Here is a 16028-nt window from a genome sequence, read left to right as displayed (position 1 = left end):
GGACGGAGGTTCGTGACATTGTTCAGGAGACAGGAGTCAAGACCATTCCCAAGAAAAAGAAATGCAAAAAAACAAAATGGCTGTCTGAGGAGGCCTTTCAAATAGCTGTGAAAAGAAGAGAAGCGAAAAGCAAAGGAGAAAAGGAAAGATATGCCCATTTGAATGCAGAGTTCCAAAGAACAGCAAGGAAAGATAAGAAAGCCTTCCTCAGTGATCAATGCAAAGAAATAGAGGAAAACAACAGAATGGGAAAGACTAGAGATCTCTTCAAGAAAATTAGAGATACCAAGGGAACATTTCATGCAAAGATGGGCTCAATAAAGGGCAGAAATGGTATGGACCTAACAGAAGCAGAACATATTAAGAAGAGGTGGAAAGAATACACAGAAGAACTGTACAAAAAAGATCTTCATGACCCAGATAATCATGATGGTGATCACTTATCTAGAGCCAGACATCCTGGAATGTGAAGTCAAGTGGGCCTTAGGAAGCATCACTACGAACAAAGCTAGTGGAGGTGATGGAATTCCAGATGAGCTATTTCAAATCCTGAAAGATGATGCTGTGAAAGTGCTGCACTCAATATGTCAGCAAATTTGGAAAACTCAGCAGTGGTCACAGGACTGGAAAAGTTCAGTTTTTATTCCAGTCCGTAAGAAAGGCAATGCCAAGGAATGCTTAAACTATTGCACAATTGCACTCATCTCACACGCTGGTAAAATAATGCTTAAAATTCTCCAAGCCAGGCTTCAGCAATACGTGAACTGTGAACTTCAGATGTTCAAACTGGTTTTAGAAAAGGCAGAGGAACGAGAGATCAAATTGCCAACATCCGCTGGATCATCGAAAAAGCAAGAGAGTTCTAGAAAAACATCTATTTCTGCTTTATTGGCTATGCCAAACCCTTTGAGTGTGTGGATCACAATAAACGGTGGAAAATTCTGAAAGAGATGGGAATATCAGACTACCTGACCTGCCTCTTGAGAAACCTGTATGCAGGTCAGGAAGTGACAGTTAGAACTGGACGTGGAACAACAGACTGGTCCCAAATGGGAAAAGGAGTACGTCAAGGTTGTATATTGTCACCCTGCTTATCTAACTTATATGCAGAGTACATCATGAGAAAGGCTGGGCTGGATGAAGCACAAACTGGAATCAAGATTGCCGGGAGAAATATCAATAACCTCAGATATGCAGATTACACCACCCTTATGGCAGAAAGGGAAGAAGAACTAAAGAGCCTCTTGATGAAAGTGAAAGAGGAGAGTGAAAAAGTTGGCTTAAAGCTCAACATTCAGAAAACTAAGATCATGGCATCTGATCCCATCACTTCATGGCAAATAGATGGGTAAATAGTGGAAACAGTGGCTGACTTTATTTTTTTGGGCTCCAAAATCATTGCAGATGGTGATTGCAGCCATGAAATTAAAAGATGCTTACTCCTTGGAAGGAAAGTTATGACCAACATAGACAGCATATTAAAAAACAGAGACATTACTTTGCCGACAAAGGTGTGTCGAGTCAAAGATACGGTTTTTCCAGTGGTCATGTATGGATGTGAGAGTTGGACCATAAAGAAAGCTGAGCACTGAAGAATTGATGCTTTTGAACTGTGGTGTTGGAGAAGACTCTTGAGAGTCCCTTGGACTGGAAGGACATCCAACCAGTCCATCCTAAAGGAGATCAGTCCTGGGTGTTCATTGGAAGGACTGATGCTGAAGCTGAAACTCCAATACTTTGGCCACCTGATGCCAAGAACTGACTCACTGGAAAAGAACCTGATGTTGGGAAAGATTGAAGACAGGAGGAGACAGGGACAACAGAGGATGAGATGGCTGGAGGGCATCACCGACTCAATGGACATGAATTTGGGTAAACTCCGGGAGTTGGTGATGGACAGGGAGGCCTGGCGTGCTGCAATTCATGGGGTTGCAAAGAGTCAGACACGACTGAGTGACTGAACTGAACTGAACTGAACTGAACTGGAGAAGGGAATGGCTACCCACTCCAGGAATGCCTGGAGAATTCCATGGACAGAGGAGGCTAGTGGGCCTCCATTGGGTTGCAAAGAGTTCGACGTGACTGAGCAACTTAACACTTTCACTTTTCCCCTCTTCAGGGCACCGTAAGTCTTTTCTGGGTTTCCAGCGTTTCTCTTTGTTTAAAATTTTATCCTTTTATTTTTTCCATAATAATCTTCAATATCCACAAGGAAATTCCTACCCCCAGATGGCATCAGATTCCACAGGCTAATGGTTCAGTCCTATAAGACACCCCCCATCCCCCCAACCTGCCCTCAGAGGTCAGTGAAAGCCCAGGTTGTTACTTGTGTTTCTGACTGACTGGCTACACACTGGGGGTTCCCCATGCCCCTCCTTACACTTGCATTTGATTAATTTTCTAGAGGAGGTCACAGAACTCAAAGAAACACTTTACTTACTAGATCAGCAGTTTATTATAAAAGGACGTAACTCAGGGACAGTCAGATATCAGAGATGCCTAGGGGAAGGCATGGGAAAGGAGCAGAGCTTCCACACCCTCTGTCCCATTATCCTGTATTCACCAACCTGGAGTCTTCCCAAACCTTGTTGTTTTTTTATGGAGCTTCATTTCATAGGCCTGGTCAATGGAATTACTGGTCAAAGGTGACTGATTCAACCTCTAGTCCCTCTCCCCTCCCAGGAGATGAGGGGGTGGGATGAAAATTCCAACCCTCTAATCACAGGGTTGGAAACCCTGGCAACCAGCCCCACCCTTAGCTGCATTTTAAAAATTACCTCATTAAGAAAAGACACCTTTATGGCTGTCATCACTTAGGAAATTTCAATGGATTTAGGAACTCTGTGTCAGATATGGGGATGAAGAACAAATATGTGTTTCTTATAATAAATCACAGCATCACAGTATGTCTACTTATTTGTTGTTATTGTTTTTATAATGTCCTCTAATAAAATTTTATAGTTTTTTCTGGGTTAAAGACGTTCCTAGATATTTTATAATTTTGTCATTATTTTTGAATAAGACTTCCCCTCCTCCTCCCAATCTATTTCTACCTGGCTATTAGTAGTACAGAAAATGGTTATTTGATTTTTGTGTATTTTCCTTCATCCAGATAATTTAATCTTAATACTTTTAATATTGTTCATAGCTCTTGTAGTTGAATCTTTTTTTGATAGAGATTTCTTCTTCTACATTATAGCTTTAGATGAAGCATATAGAATAATGTTGAATACTAATGTAAATAATCTTTACTTTGATTTTATTTAAAAGAAGGTTGTTATTAGTTTCTCTTAATCTCATACTATTTGAAATTTTTATACAGAGCTTTAAACAGGAATGATTGCTGAATTCTAGCACATATTTTCCAGAATTTATGATATAATCATAGGAATTTTGCCCTTAATTTGTTAGTATTTTGAAATATGTTGATGGATTTCCTAATATTCATGGAATAAGTGTAACATGGTGGACTTATTTTAATATATTGCTAGATTTGGTTTCCTAATGCTTATACCCTGACCTTCTAGTTAATTGAATTATTTGTTTCCCTCAAAACACCACCGCCAGTATTTTTGTCTTTTAATAATAATATTGGTTGTCATGTTCTTAATACAGCTTTTCCTGTGCCAGTGTTAAAGGTTAATTGCATTTTAATACTGCATGTTTTATGCAGCTGCTATAACACCAATAGTTATGGTTGACTCCATGTGTCCTTCTTAGGATCCTACCAAATATCTGGCTGGGTAGCTGCCCTCGCCAAGTGGAACACGTAACCATCAAACTGAAGCATGAACTCGGGGTCACAGCTGTAATGAATTTCCAGACGGAATGGGATATTGTACAGAATTCCTCAGGCTGTAACCGCTACCCAGAACCCATGACCCCAGACACCATGATTAAGCTGTACAAGGAGGAAGGCTTGGCCTACATCTGGATGCCCACCCCAGACATGAGCACGGAAGGTAAGCGTCTGAGGGGGCTTGTGGAATGTGGTTCAGAGAAGCCCTGGGTGGTTTCTGCCTGTCTGTCTGTCTGCCTATCTACCTACCTACCTATAACTGAAAACCTGTATGCGAATGATAGATATGGAAGAAATATAAGATTTTGGGGGTAATATATTATACATACATATATATATATATGTATATATACATATATGGTATATATAAGATATATATATCTTTTGACACCTTGGCTAAGATTCTGTTTCACATTAGTTCTTTTAATTTATTTATTCATCAAACATACTTATTGTGTATCTACTATGTGTGTGGGGCCCTAGGCTGGTGGCTGGGAATTCAAAGGTGAAGAAAAGCAGGCACAACTCCCGTCCTCATGAAGCTATAGTCCAATAGGGAAGATAAGCATTAATCAAATGACTGCAAATAGAAATGTAAAGCTCTGGTCAGTTTTCCGATTAGAAAGTCACACGGATCCTGCAACGAGAGCACGCACAGGCAAATGAGACCTAGGAAAAAGGGCCAGGGAAGGTTTTCTTGGGTGTGCTTGAACTGAGATCGGAAGCGGGAGTTGGGCACAAGTGAGGTGGGCAGGAGGCTTCCAGACAGACAGAGTAGCGTGGAAAGAGTCCTCCTTGCAGGAGAGCACAGGTATTGTAGGAACTGAAAGACGGTCAGTGTGGCTGCAGGTCTGGGAAGAAGGGAACGAAGTCCTGCAGGACTTGGGACACAAAGAAAACTTGAGACTCTATGCTTATGCAGTGAGAAGCAGTTGAAAGGGAGGGAGGCTGAGAGATGCCAAGATAACCTTTCTCCCCGCCACCCCCCAAAAGCATCCTTTGATTGCAGGGTGGAGAACACGGGGATGGGCCCACAGCGGGTCTGGGGAGGCCAGTTAGGAAGTTACTGCAGCAGCTAAGGTGAGAGGTAAGGAGAGAGAACTGCAGCTCGGGGCAGGGCGGCAATTGTGATGCTTCCCTTTACCGCACAAACACTGGCGGAACCTGTCTTCGTGAAGAGGGAATTAGGGTGTGACACGGGTGCTGCCAAGGATCGGAGACAAATAATGAACAGTTTGATCTCACGGTAAGAGGCAGTAAGGCAAGTTCAAAGCTAATTAAAGTGCGAAGAAGAAGGTGATGAGAAGGATGAGTCAGCGCGCTAGGAGGGTAATGGTGTGGGAGGAGAATTTCTGCAGAGAAGGACGGGGAGGCGATGTAAGTGTCCTGGGATTTGAGGTGGGCGTGGCAGGTCAACATAGAGGGAGAAAGGGCATGGCGGTGGGAGAAACAACCAAGGCACAGAGGCGTGGGATTTTAGAGGAATAATCTGTATTTCAGCCTGGTTGGGGAATAGGGTTCTTGAAGGAAAGGAGTGGAGATCTCTGAATCCAAGAAAACAAGCTACTCGAATAATATCAATCAGATGCCAGCAGAGGGCAGCAGAGAGCTATGGACTGGCGCAGAATCAGGGCGTTTCAGTTCTGTTCAGTGGCTCAGTCCTGTCCGACTCTGCGACCCCATGGACTGCAGCAGGCCAGGCTTCCCTGTCCATCACCAACTCCGGGAGCTTGCTCAAATGCATGTCCATCGAGTCAGTGATACCATCCAACTATCTCATCCTCTGTTGTCCCCTTCTCCTCCTGCCTTCAACCTTTCCCAGCATCAGGGTCTTTTCCAATGAGTCAGTTCTTCGTATCAGGTGGCCAAAGTATTGAAGTTTCAGCTTCAGCATCAGTCCTTCTGAAGGCATTTGGTGAACTGCTATTCTGGAGGAAAGAAGGAAGATAGTGATGTCCAGCAAAGAAATGTTTCTATCATCAGTCGTCTTCCCCCCCAAATACATTATGTATCAAACTCTGTTTTGAACACTTTTGAACGTTAACTCATTTAATTCTCCCGACAAGAGTCCAGGCAGGTGTTGTTATCTCCATTTTGCTGAGAAAGAGAATGAGGGACACAGAAGTTAAGTGACCTGGCTGGTGTCATATAGCAGAGACACAGCCTGGATTTCAACACATGCAGTCAGACTCAGAACACTGCGCCTGCCACCGTGCAATGAAGCTTCTCTACACGCTCATACGGACTCTTCATGCACTTTATACAGACCACCACCCACACTTTCAACCTGCCATGTTCATCATCAGCTGGATTTAGACAAAGACATGAGTTTCTTGGTCTTTCTTGGTGGCTCAAAGGGTAATGAATCTGCCTCCAATGCGGGAGACCTGGGTTCGATTCTTTGGTTGGGAAGATCTCCTGGAGAAGGGAACAGCTACCCACTTCAGTATTCTGGCCCGGAGAATTCCATGGACTGAGGATCCTGGCAGGCTATAGTCCACGGGGTCACAAATAGTCGGACATGACCGAGCGATCTTCACTTGCACTTCATGAGTTTTTAGGGAGATAGCTTGTCTCCCCAGTCAGTACTCCAAGATATAGGTGGGGATGGGGGACTCTGACGGTCTTAGGGCCTTGGCCATCTTGACTCTTGATGAATATTTATGGTCCTGCTGGCCAGGCTGGGCCCCTCAGTGGGTCCGTCTGAACTGAACTATCGCTGGGGATGAGGTATTATTTTTCTTTCTGAAGGTTTGGTTGGTTGGTTACTCTTCTTGGTAATGAATGTTGATCCAAAGAAGCTTGATTTAGCTTTGAGAGCTCTGTCTTTTTTCAAGGAATTAGAAAACAAAACAAAACATGATTTGCACAGAAAAGCCCAGTGAACCTGGGTCATATTTGCCCCGTCCAGTTTGCTTCTCTGGCTTCAAAACTGAGGAGGTTGTGAGGATCGCGTGCCCATAGCTTCCAGGGAGGGTTTGATTCTCAGTCTGGTTGTGATCTTCTAGCTTCATTATCCCATCAGAATAGGATGTGAGACTAGGCTCAGAGAAGCTGAGATAAATATGGCCTGCCCTACCCCCATGCACTGATTACCCCAAAACCCTGCTAACTGGTAGGCAATTTGCTTGATAGTTTGGGAATATGCAGAAGCCTGAGGGAAAATGCTATCCTCAAGGAGCCACTGTAATTGTATTAAAATCTTGTGAGGGTCCTGGAATCACCAGGACCCGAGCATACAATGGACCGTCTTTCACACTGAAGCAGTTTGGAAACCAGAGAAATGGCAGCAAAATTAAGGCTCCCACTTGAAAAAAGCCAAAACCCAAGAGTAAAGAGTTTCTGTGGTTCAGCAAAACCTGGGGGAGTAATCAAAGGGTTAACAACCCCTCCTGAATTGCAGAGGAATTTTTGACCAATAGATCAATCTCCATGGCTCACAACATTAGCACAATGAACACAGAGATTAATTCAGCTGAATATTTTTAGAACTCCAGAGAAAAATCCATCTGGAAGTGTTTTGAGCCGCAGCATAATGCTGTCAGATAAAGTCTGAGAAGGAAGAGAGTTTGTTAGGCCTGACTGTCACCACTGGTCGTCACAGACCTGTTATAATCAATTGTGCCATCGATTCTCACTCTTGTACTTTTTGTCATGCAGAAGGGTTGGGATTGTTTAGGTTTTTTTTTTCTTTTCTTTAAAAAAAAAAGAAAAAGATTTTTTTGTTTTGTTTTGTTTGTCTTTCACCTGAGAAACAAAAAGCTCCCAAATGTAGCACTCACCTGAACACATAAAAAAATGTTCATTAGAAAATAAGTTATCCTTCCCACAGGAAGTACGCAGACTGTGTTTTGACCTCTGTCAGCACAGCGCCGTTTATAACAGACGGTCTAACCTTGCCTCCCAAATGGGTTCATATGCTCTTCAGAGTCCTTGCCCACCCCTTTGTTGTCACGGTCTGAGTCTTTTCTCTGACTCAACACACTAAAGGCAGTGTTGCCACGAGGCACAGACACTGACCTTGGAGCCACGGCACCTGGGCGTGAGCCTCATCACAGTGGAGCAGCTGTGTGCTACGGGCAGACTTGGAAAACGAGGAGTAATAATATCTGCCTTACAGGATTATAACAGTAGAATAAGATAATTGATATGGAAGAGCTTTGAAAATTCCAAAGTTGGGGCCATATTATCAGTGCCAAGTTCTTCCGTTTCTATTAAAGGGTGTTATAGATAACAGGGACCTTATCTAAATTAAAGAAAAGAAGATGTGGTCAAATAAAATTGTAATATATTCAGCATTAATCTGCCTCTGGATTAAGAAAGGAAAGACCTGTGTGTGTGTGTTGGAAAGGCTGAAACTTGTGCCAGGAACAATTTCTTTCAGGGTCAGCCTTACGTCAACCTCAGATATCTTCAGGGACCCCCAAAAGCCATTCCAGAGTTGGATTAACTTGGAGGAGATGTGGACCAGAAATTAGATAAGAAGGGTCTTGGACTGTCTCAGATCAAATCAGTATTAATGGTTTTGTTTTAATTCATGTATTCAGTGAATGTTTATTGAGCATCTATGGGGAGTCAAGCCCTGTTTTAGATTCCAAAGTAAAAATCACAGATGGTGGAGTGTTTTGTTGGACCTGCACTGGCTTTAAAATTTTCAACTTACTTGCCAACATTTAAAATTTGGAATGTTTTACATTAAAAAAAAAAATCAGTGGTTCTCTCTTGCCTTGGGGGTATTATTGTTTTTAAAAATGCTAGCATTTTATTGAATTAAATTCCATCTGGAGGCTAAACATATGAAACATTCACCTTAGGGGCTCTGGTTGACACTGGCTTTATTGGGTGAGCCCTGATCCTGGGGACCCTTGTGTGATTCCTTGGTGGGTTATGTATGAGAAGTGGAATATTTCCTGCCATATCAGTAAACAAGGATGTCAAGTCATCAGTGATTCCACCCCTCTGATGTGAGCTGGTGAGGTCAAAGGGCACTGAGGAAGAAGAATACCCATAATCCACAACCCTCAGACTGCAGTCACTCCCTATGGGTGAGCCCACGGGAGCTCAGGATGTGATGACCACAGGATACTGGCCCCAGGATAGCTCAGATGAAAGCTCAGATGCATATGAAAGGAATGGTTCCAGTGAGCTCAGACTCTTGCATCTTCCCCTACATAGAAAAGATACATTCCTTAACTGGGGACATCTGGTTTCCTTTACTTAACAATAATCTTTTGATGTTCAGACTCCCTGACCTCCCTGGCTCATCCGCTCACCTCCTTGGAGCAGTTCTCTCAGGGTGACTTGAGTTTCTGTCTCCCGGGCTTGAAGTCCTAAAAATTCCCACCAAATAAAACATAACTGCCAACTTTTAGGTTGTGGTGATTTTTTCAAGATGACACGCATTTGCTCTGGCTCCCTAGAATGGGTTTTCAAGCAAGAAGACATGCACTTGTAGGACACAGACAGCCGTCTGGGTAGGGACAGAGATGCTGAGCCCCAGGGAGGATGCCCCTGTCCCACTGCGGTGACAGCTGCTGCATGACTCGGGAAGTGGGGGGCAGGGACTCACTGGGGCTTCGCATTGACTGCATGGGGGCCAGCAAGCCAACCATGGACCAGGTAGGTTAGGGAAGGTGGTAGTACAGAGGTTAAAGCCAGAGACTTCAGAATTTGGACGGCTGGGTTGGAGTGGCCATTAAGGAATAACCTTGCACAAACTTCTGATGCAATTGAGGGTGATAATAGTGCCAGCCCCATATTTGTTGAGAGGTGGCTGCAAAGGCTGTCGCATGCAGAGCTTAGAACAGCGTCAGCAGACGGAAACAGCCCAGTACATGTTCCCTGTCGTCCATCAAAGTGAAGTGAAATGAAAGTCATTCAGTCGTGTCCAACTCTTTGTGACCCCATGGACTGTAGCCCACCAGGTTCCTTTGCCCATGAAATTCTCCAGGCAAGAATACTGGAGTGGGTAGCCCTTCCCTTCTCCAGGGGATCGTCCCAATCCAGGAATTGGGCTTGAGTCTCCCGCATTGCAGGCTGATTGTTTATCGTCTGAGCCACCGATCAAAGCAGAGTCAAAATAAAGGAGGGCTCCAGCTGAGGCCAGGCTGAGATGGATGGCATCCTAGATAGGCTGGTGCCCCTTTTTATTCTTTCTTCATGTTATTTAAAGAAGTGTTCAGCAGTTCTGAAGTGGGATGGCTGAGTGATTCTAGGAGAGGACCTCTGGTGGGTGAGACCTGTGTTTAAACTGGGAGCCTTCCGGAGTTTCCGAGTGGCAGCTGACATTTACATTCCAGGATTACGTGTCTGAGCTCACTGAACCTTAAACTAACACAAATCCTTTCTCAACTTCCAAAATACCTGTTGAAGAATCTTTTACAGATAAAAAGGAAAGAGGGAAATATTAGATCATTTTGGCTGTTTGGTGCAGATCCTTCCCTGGGGGTACTTCTGGCCAGAGAGAAGGAAAAGGGAGGGGATTCTGATGGGTCCATGTAGACCTGGCCAGGGCAGGCTGGTCCTGATGCCACAGAAGCTGAGCATTAACTCTGGGTCTCTGACTCCAAGCAGCTCCTCCTGCCAGTGGCTGCTGTGGTCTACTTGTGTATTGGGCATTTGCTGAAAACGCCCATTAAAAATGTTTCTGTTAATTCCCTGGCAATGAACATGGAAACTGGGGAACTTGAGAAGTGATGCCAGCTGAGCCAGGAGCAGGACGAGCCCAAGCTTCCTGGATCCGTCGTCGCGAGTTCCTTTCCTGGCCAACAGTCCTTAAACTTCTAATACCCCCCTCTAAGCAAGAGAAGTCTGCATTCGAACAGGCCTCACGGTTATCAGCATGGTCACTCGTACAGACCTTGGAGGTTTTGCCTCATCTGATTTCTGAACTTAAATAGTGGACCAAAGACACAGTTCTCTCCGTGAGACATCCAGCGAGACCACTGTCTGATACATATGGTGTCTTATACCTTGTTACATCTCAGGTGTTACTTCACTGCCTCTAGGAGAGTGACTGTATGGCAGGCCCCCCAAGCTCTGTCCTCAGAGCACCCTGCAACCAAGCACAGAGGCATAGATCAGTTAAAGTTTATGGCACAGTTTGGACTCAGAAGTCTAGCAAGGCCTAGGGGCTGGTGTGACTTTAATTCAGATGCCCTCAGGGACCAGGCAGGGGACATGAAAGTGTGGCAACAGGCACTGGGGAGAGAACTGTGAAGAGTGCTCTGCTTAAATCATTCCTGTTAAAACCACCTCTCAACTGCCATGTGGGGCCTTTAAATTCCTTAGTCAGAGGGAGTAACAGAACACCGGGAGCTACTAAAATCCTTTTTGGCTTCATAGAGATCTCCGGCTCTGATAGATATCATAGCGGGGTGGGCCTGAAGCTAAGCCCCCTCCTGACACAGTAGAGTGGTCACTGGGAGGGTCTTCAGGCCACAGGGAGGGGGGGGGTTGGTAACTCTCTCCTTCTAAGGTGCTGAGGCCTGACTGCAATCTGTTGTGTTGGCCCCTTCAAGGCACTTGCATTTAAAAAAAAAGGGCATCTAAGGAAAGTTTAAACTTACCTGAGCAGCTCTCATGGGAGAATTGCAGGCCTCAGTGAAGATCTGGTGTGAGGTTATTTGCAGGGGGGCATTTCCCACCTCTGCAGTCATCCAATGGGATGGCAGTGTGAAGGCTGGACAGGCCTTCTCTGTGACCCTCGAAAGACGCCCCTCTCCCCAGCCCCCCCGCCCCCCCAGGGCTGTGGTGTCTCCGTGTGGTTGAGGACATAGAGCAGCTGGGGGATGTGAGGTCAGAGCACACAGTTTTCACCCAGGTCTCTGTATAGTTTCCCTCTTCCACCCATTCTCGAAGTAATTTACAATGACCATCCTCCACCTTCCAAAAAAAAAAAAAAAATCCACCAGATTCATTTTGCTCTGAGAATCTGAGAGCAGAAGAAACTCCAGGCATCTAAGAGTTTGCTGGCTTCAGGGGGGCTCTCTGTCCCTGGGATGATAGAGAGGGCATGGGTCCAATGGGCCTCAGCAGAGCATTATATATCCTGTCTCAGTGTGCTGAGGGGAAGACACTGGACATCTAATCATCAGGACAGGAGCCCCAGGGCAGCAACACCTGTAATCATAATTGCCCAGTAAAGGGAAACTGAGTCAGTTTTAGTACAGACTGTGATGGTGGTGGTGCTTTAGTCACCAAGTCGTGTCCGACTCTTCCAAACCCCATGGACCGTAGCCCACCAGGCTCCTCTGTTCATGGGAATTCTCAGGCAAGAATACTGGAGTGGGTTGTCATTTCCTTCTCCCAGGGATCTTCCTGACCCAGGGATCCAAGCCAGGTCTCCTGTGTTGCAGGCGGATTCTTGACTGCTGAGCTACCAGGGAAGCCCCAATACACACAGTTATCAGGAGGGAATACATGAATGAGTGGCTATCCCACCTGTATCAATTAACAAGTTAGCCATTCCCTTGGACAAATCAAAATTAGCTTATGTCCAAGATGAGGCAGATGGACTCCTTTAACCAGTACAGACTAATTCTGTTTTGCGTTTACCTGGAAGAGCCTATTGGATTAAAGGAAATTCAGGTGATGGGATCTGTGAACTTCTCTTTGAAATCCTTTAAACCTCTGCCCAGACCCCTCTGATAGATGAAAGGACCCATGCTTCTGAGGCTGGGCGCTAGTGAAATTCCCTTTGAAGGGAGGTTTGCAGGGATGCAGGCTCACTCAAAAGAACAGCAAAACCCAGGGACAATTCAGATCTGACCTACTGCCTCCCGGCTGCTCTTTCCACTTGGTGATGAGCAGGTTCTGCGATCGGCTCACCTTTTCCTTCTACACAAAGGAGGGAGGCTAGCTCCGCCGCGCCCGCCTCTCCCGCCGCAGGAGTGACTGTTCGGGGCGGCCCCGGGTGGCTCCCGTCTCACCCGGCTGCGCTATGCTCTCTCTCCCGCAGGCCGCGTCCAGATGCTGCCGCAGGCGGTGTGTCTCCTGCACGCGCTGCTCGAGAAGGGACACACGGTGTACGTGCACTGCAACGCCGGCGTGGGGCGCTCCACCGCCGCCGTGTGCGGCTGGCTTCAGTACGTGCTGGGCTGGAGCCGCAGGAAGGTGCAGTATTTCCTCGTGGCCAAGAGGCCGGCGGTGTACATCGACGAAGAAGCCCTGGCCCGCGCAGAGGAGGACTTTTATCAGAAGTTCGGGAAGATTCGGTCTTCCGTGTGCGGTGTCTAGGGTGATGATGGATCCGCCTCCCTCCCTCCGGGTTTCCTTAGGAAGCCTGGCCTGATGCTAGTTACTGACCTAGAAGCCAAGATTCTTCCTCGGCTGGAAACCCGGGTCCTGCCCGCCCCACTCCCCCCAACCCCCAAGCCCGACCCGCCTTCTTTAGTCTGGGGCTGACTTTCGGCTCTGCTTTGGTTGAACTGGATCTTCTTTGAAATATTTTGCAAAGGGTGCCGTGACTGACGCCCAGAAAAATCCACGAGCCGTTGGGCTGTGCAGTGCGGTTCCAGCATCAGACGGAAAGGGGACGGGCCCAGGTCTGCGCCGGCGGGCAGATGGCCCCTAATGCACGGTCAGTGCGTTGCTGGCCTGTGAACGCACCGCTGCTCTGGCTTGTGACTTGGCAGGTAGAAGAAGAGTTCGGGAGTTAACCTAGATGTCGTCACTGTGTGATCACACACACACACACACACACACACACACACACACACACACACACACACACAGAGCTTTTCTGCTGAACTGAAGTGGATTATAAAGGAAGAATTGGTCAGTTGGCCAAAGAAGAGAATAGAGTGGATGAGAGCCTGGACTCGCATCTCCCATAAGGGAGAGCCCCATATGATCCAAAGCAATGACTTTCTAGTCTTTGTGGTTGCATCCTACTTCGGAGTTGTTAAAACATGTTCCAAAGCCTCACCTTCCTTCTGTATGCAGTGTGATGACCTCAGTAACGTTACTATCTTTATGTGTTTTCGCTGAGGCTCTGTGAGCAGGTGCCCGGGTCTCAAGGCTGGTCAGGGATGAGCTGGAGTTTATCACCCAGGTTTATTTGACCTGTGGTGTTGCCGGCACACTTTGGTGAGTTCAGCCTCTCCCAGGGGAAGGTCAGTTTGTCCGCAGCAGTTTCTAGAGTGGGAAATGGAGCAGTGTTCTAACAGTCACCATAGAATTCAGGAAAGTTAGTTATCCTCGTTTAAACCACAGTGGGCCATCTCCAGGTGGGTGTGGCCCGAGCCATAGGTTGCTCACAAGAGGAGCTGTGTTCCCAGAAGAGCCCCAAGTGCCAAAGTCCATAGTTAATTGTTTCACAGATTAGGGGGGATCCTGGTTTACCCTCAGTTTAATGCAAAACAGTTACTGTGCCTCCCAACAGTACAATTCACTATCTGGGACTCTATAAGAAATTCAAAGATTAATAAGATTTTGCCTTCAAAAAGCTCACAGCCTAGAAGCATCCCTGTGTTCAATCAGGTGCCCTACAGGGTTGAACTAGTAATGATTGGCTGATATGGGAAAGGGGAAATAACTTTTATTGGGTGCCTCTTATGTGTGGGATGCTTTACAATCTTATGTAATGTGATCTTCATGGTACCCCATGTGGAAGGTTTTTATTATCCTTTATAGAGATGAGGAAACTAAGACTCACAGAGATGAAATCAACTGTCTTCAGTCATGTGGTGAATAAATAGATGAAATATGATAAGGTTTGTTTGACTCAGAGCCGTACTTTTTTCTGTTAACCTACAATGCTTATTTATTTTTCTGCTCCTTCTTTTCTTCTATAAATATTTATTGATAGTTGTGAGAGAGTCTGATTTAGGAAGTATGGGGGCAAGAAGGACGAAAGGTGAGTTCCAGTGGAATTCAGAGGAGGGAGAGGTGTCCTGTAACTGGGACTCAGAGGAAATGGTTTCATTTGAGCAGAGAAGGCTCAGCAGGAAAAATGTATCCTATGATTTTCAGAGTAAAATTTATAAGCTAGGATTATATAATGTGAAGACCAGCTAAAAACAAGTAGAAATAACTACTGTGTTCAAGTAACCCATTTATAGTCACAATGTGTTTGGTAAAATTTAATCTTAAAAATGGAATATTTCTAATTATATAAATGTGTGTGTGTGTGTGCGTGTGTGTGAATTTCTTTAATGTCTAGGAAGTCCAGCTATGTAACTTCCACTATAGAAAGACATTTTTTGGGGTAGATTTTTCCCTTTTTTGCTTTGATAGACAAAATCAGCTTAGGACTATTAAAAAATGTTTTGGAACAACTTTCCTTCCTCAATGAATGGGATGTCCAATGTATTTTAAAATCACCTGGAACTTTTGCTAAATAAAAGCATTAAAAATGACCTCTGTGTACAGGATTTTTAAAATGTTTCTAACTTAGTCTGAAATCTTGAAGAACAAACTGTTTCCTTATTTGAAAAAGAGGCAGTTGGCTGAGCTAAATTGTTTTCTTCTTATCACTTTCACTTTCTCATTAGCTGATCAAAATGGGCAGTTACAGGACAAAAGAAAGTCAAAGGTGAGGACACCACAAAGATGTGAAGATGGAGAGCTCAGGGGTGTGTCAGAAAATCAAAGTGATGTTGTGCCATTAGCTGCTTGTCACTGGCATTAACAACACTTTTCAGTCACACATTTTTCAAAGAAAATCATAACATCTCACCCAGGGTAAAGAAATATCCAAATAAGTTTATTTTCAAAACATTTTCCTTTAATTATTTTGTGTGCTAATGTTAGGAAAAATTAAAAAAAAGAAACACATTCTTTTGATTAACATTAAGGTATGGGTGAAAACCATTTGGTTTGACCATTTTAAGAAAAATGTGGTTAGGATTTTGAAAACTATAGGAAGTAATGAAGGGGGAAAAATTGAGGATGAGCTCACTAGGAAATGAGAAATTGCCACACATGAAAAAATACTGAATAAACAGAGTCAGTTTGATCAGAAGTTAGAACTGAAAATATCTTTGGAGATAATCTAGTTTAATTCCTTTATTTTACAGAGGATCGAATTCAGAGACCTCAAATGACTCTTCCTGCAGCAAAAAATATTAATTGAGGACCGGTGGAAAGGGATGAGCTAGGGAGATAGGTCAGGAGATTTATTGCCGTGTTGATGGGTTGTAGGAGAGTTCATGGGAGTGAAAGCAGACATTGTTATTAGTGGGGAAGAATTGGTGGGAGGATAAATGGAACCTGGAGTAAGTGGAAG

At 45.0% G+C, this 16028-nt stretch overlaps 1 protein-coding gene across 1 annotated transcript in view; it reads left to right on the top strand.

Moving 5' to 3' along the window:
• The window catches only part of EPM2A (EPM2A glucan phosphatase, laforin), a 106592-nt gene extending 91433 nt beyond the window's left edge, over positions 1-15159 (top strand). Inside the window, exons 3-4 of the mRNA XM_043457325.1 lie at positions 3721-3962; positions 12759-15159. Coding sequence (XP_043313260.1) covers positions 3721-3962; positions 12759-13036 — 520 coding nt within the window. The 3' untranslated portion in view covers positions 13037-15159. The remainder of the gene's footprint in view (positions 1-3720; positions 3963-12758) is intronic.
• Positions 15160-16028: the final 869 nt, after the last annotated feature.

This window comes from Cervus canadensis, chromosome 33, assembly GCF_019320065.1.
Source record: "Cervus canadensis isolate Bull #8, Minnesota chromosome 33, ASM1932006v1, whole genome shotgun sequence".
NCBI lineage: Eukaryota > Metazoa > Chordata > Mammalia > Artiodactyla > Cervidae > Cervus > Cervus canadensis.
Note: the sequence above shows the minus strand (reverse complement) of the source record. Positions and strands in the feature narration are given on the sequence as shown.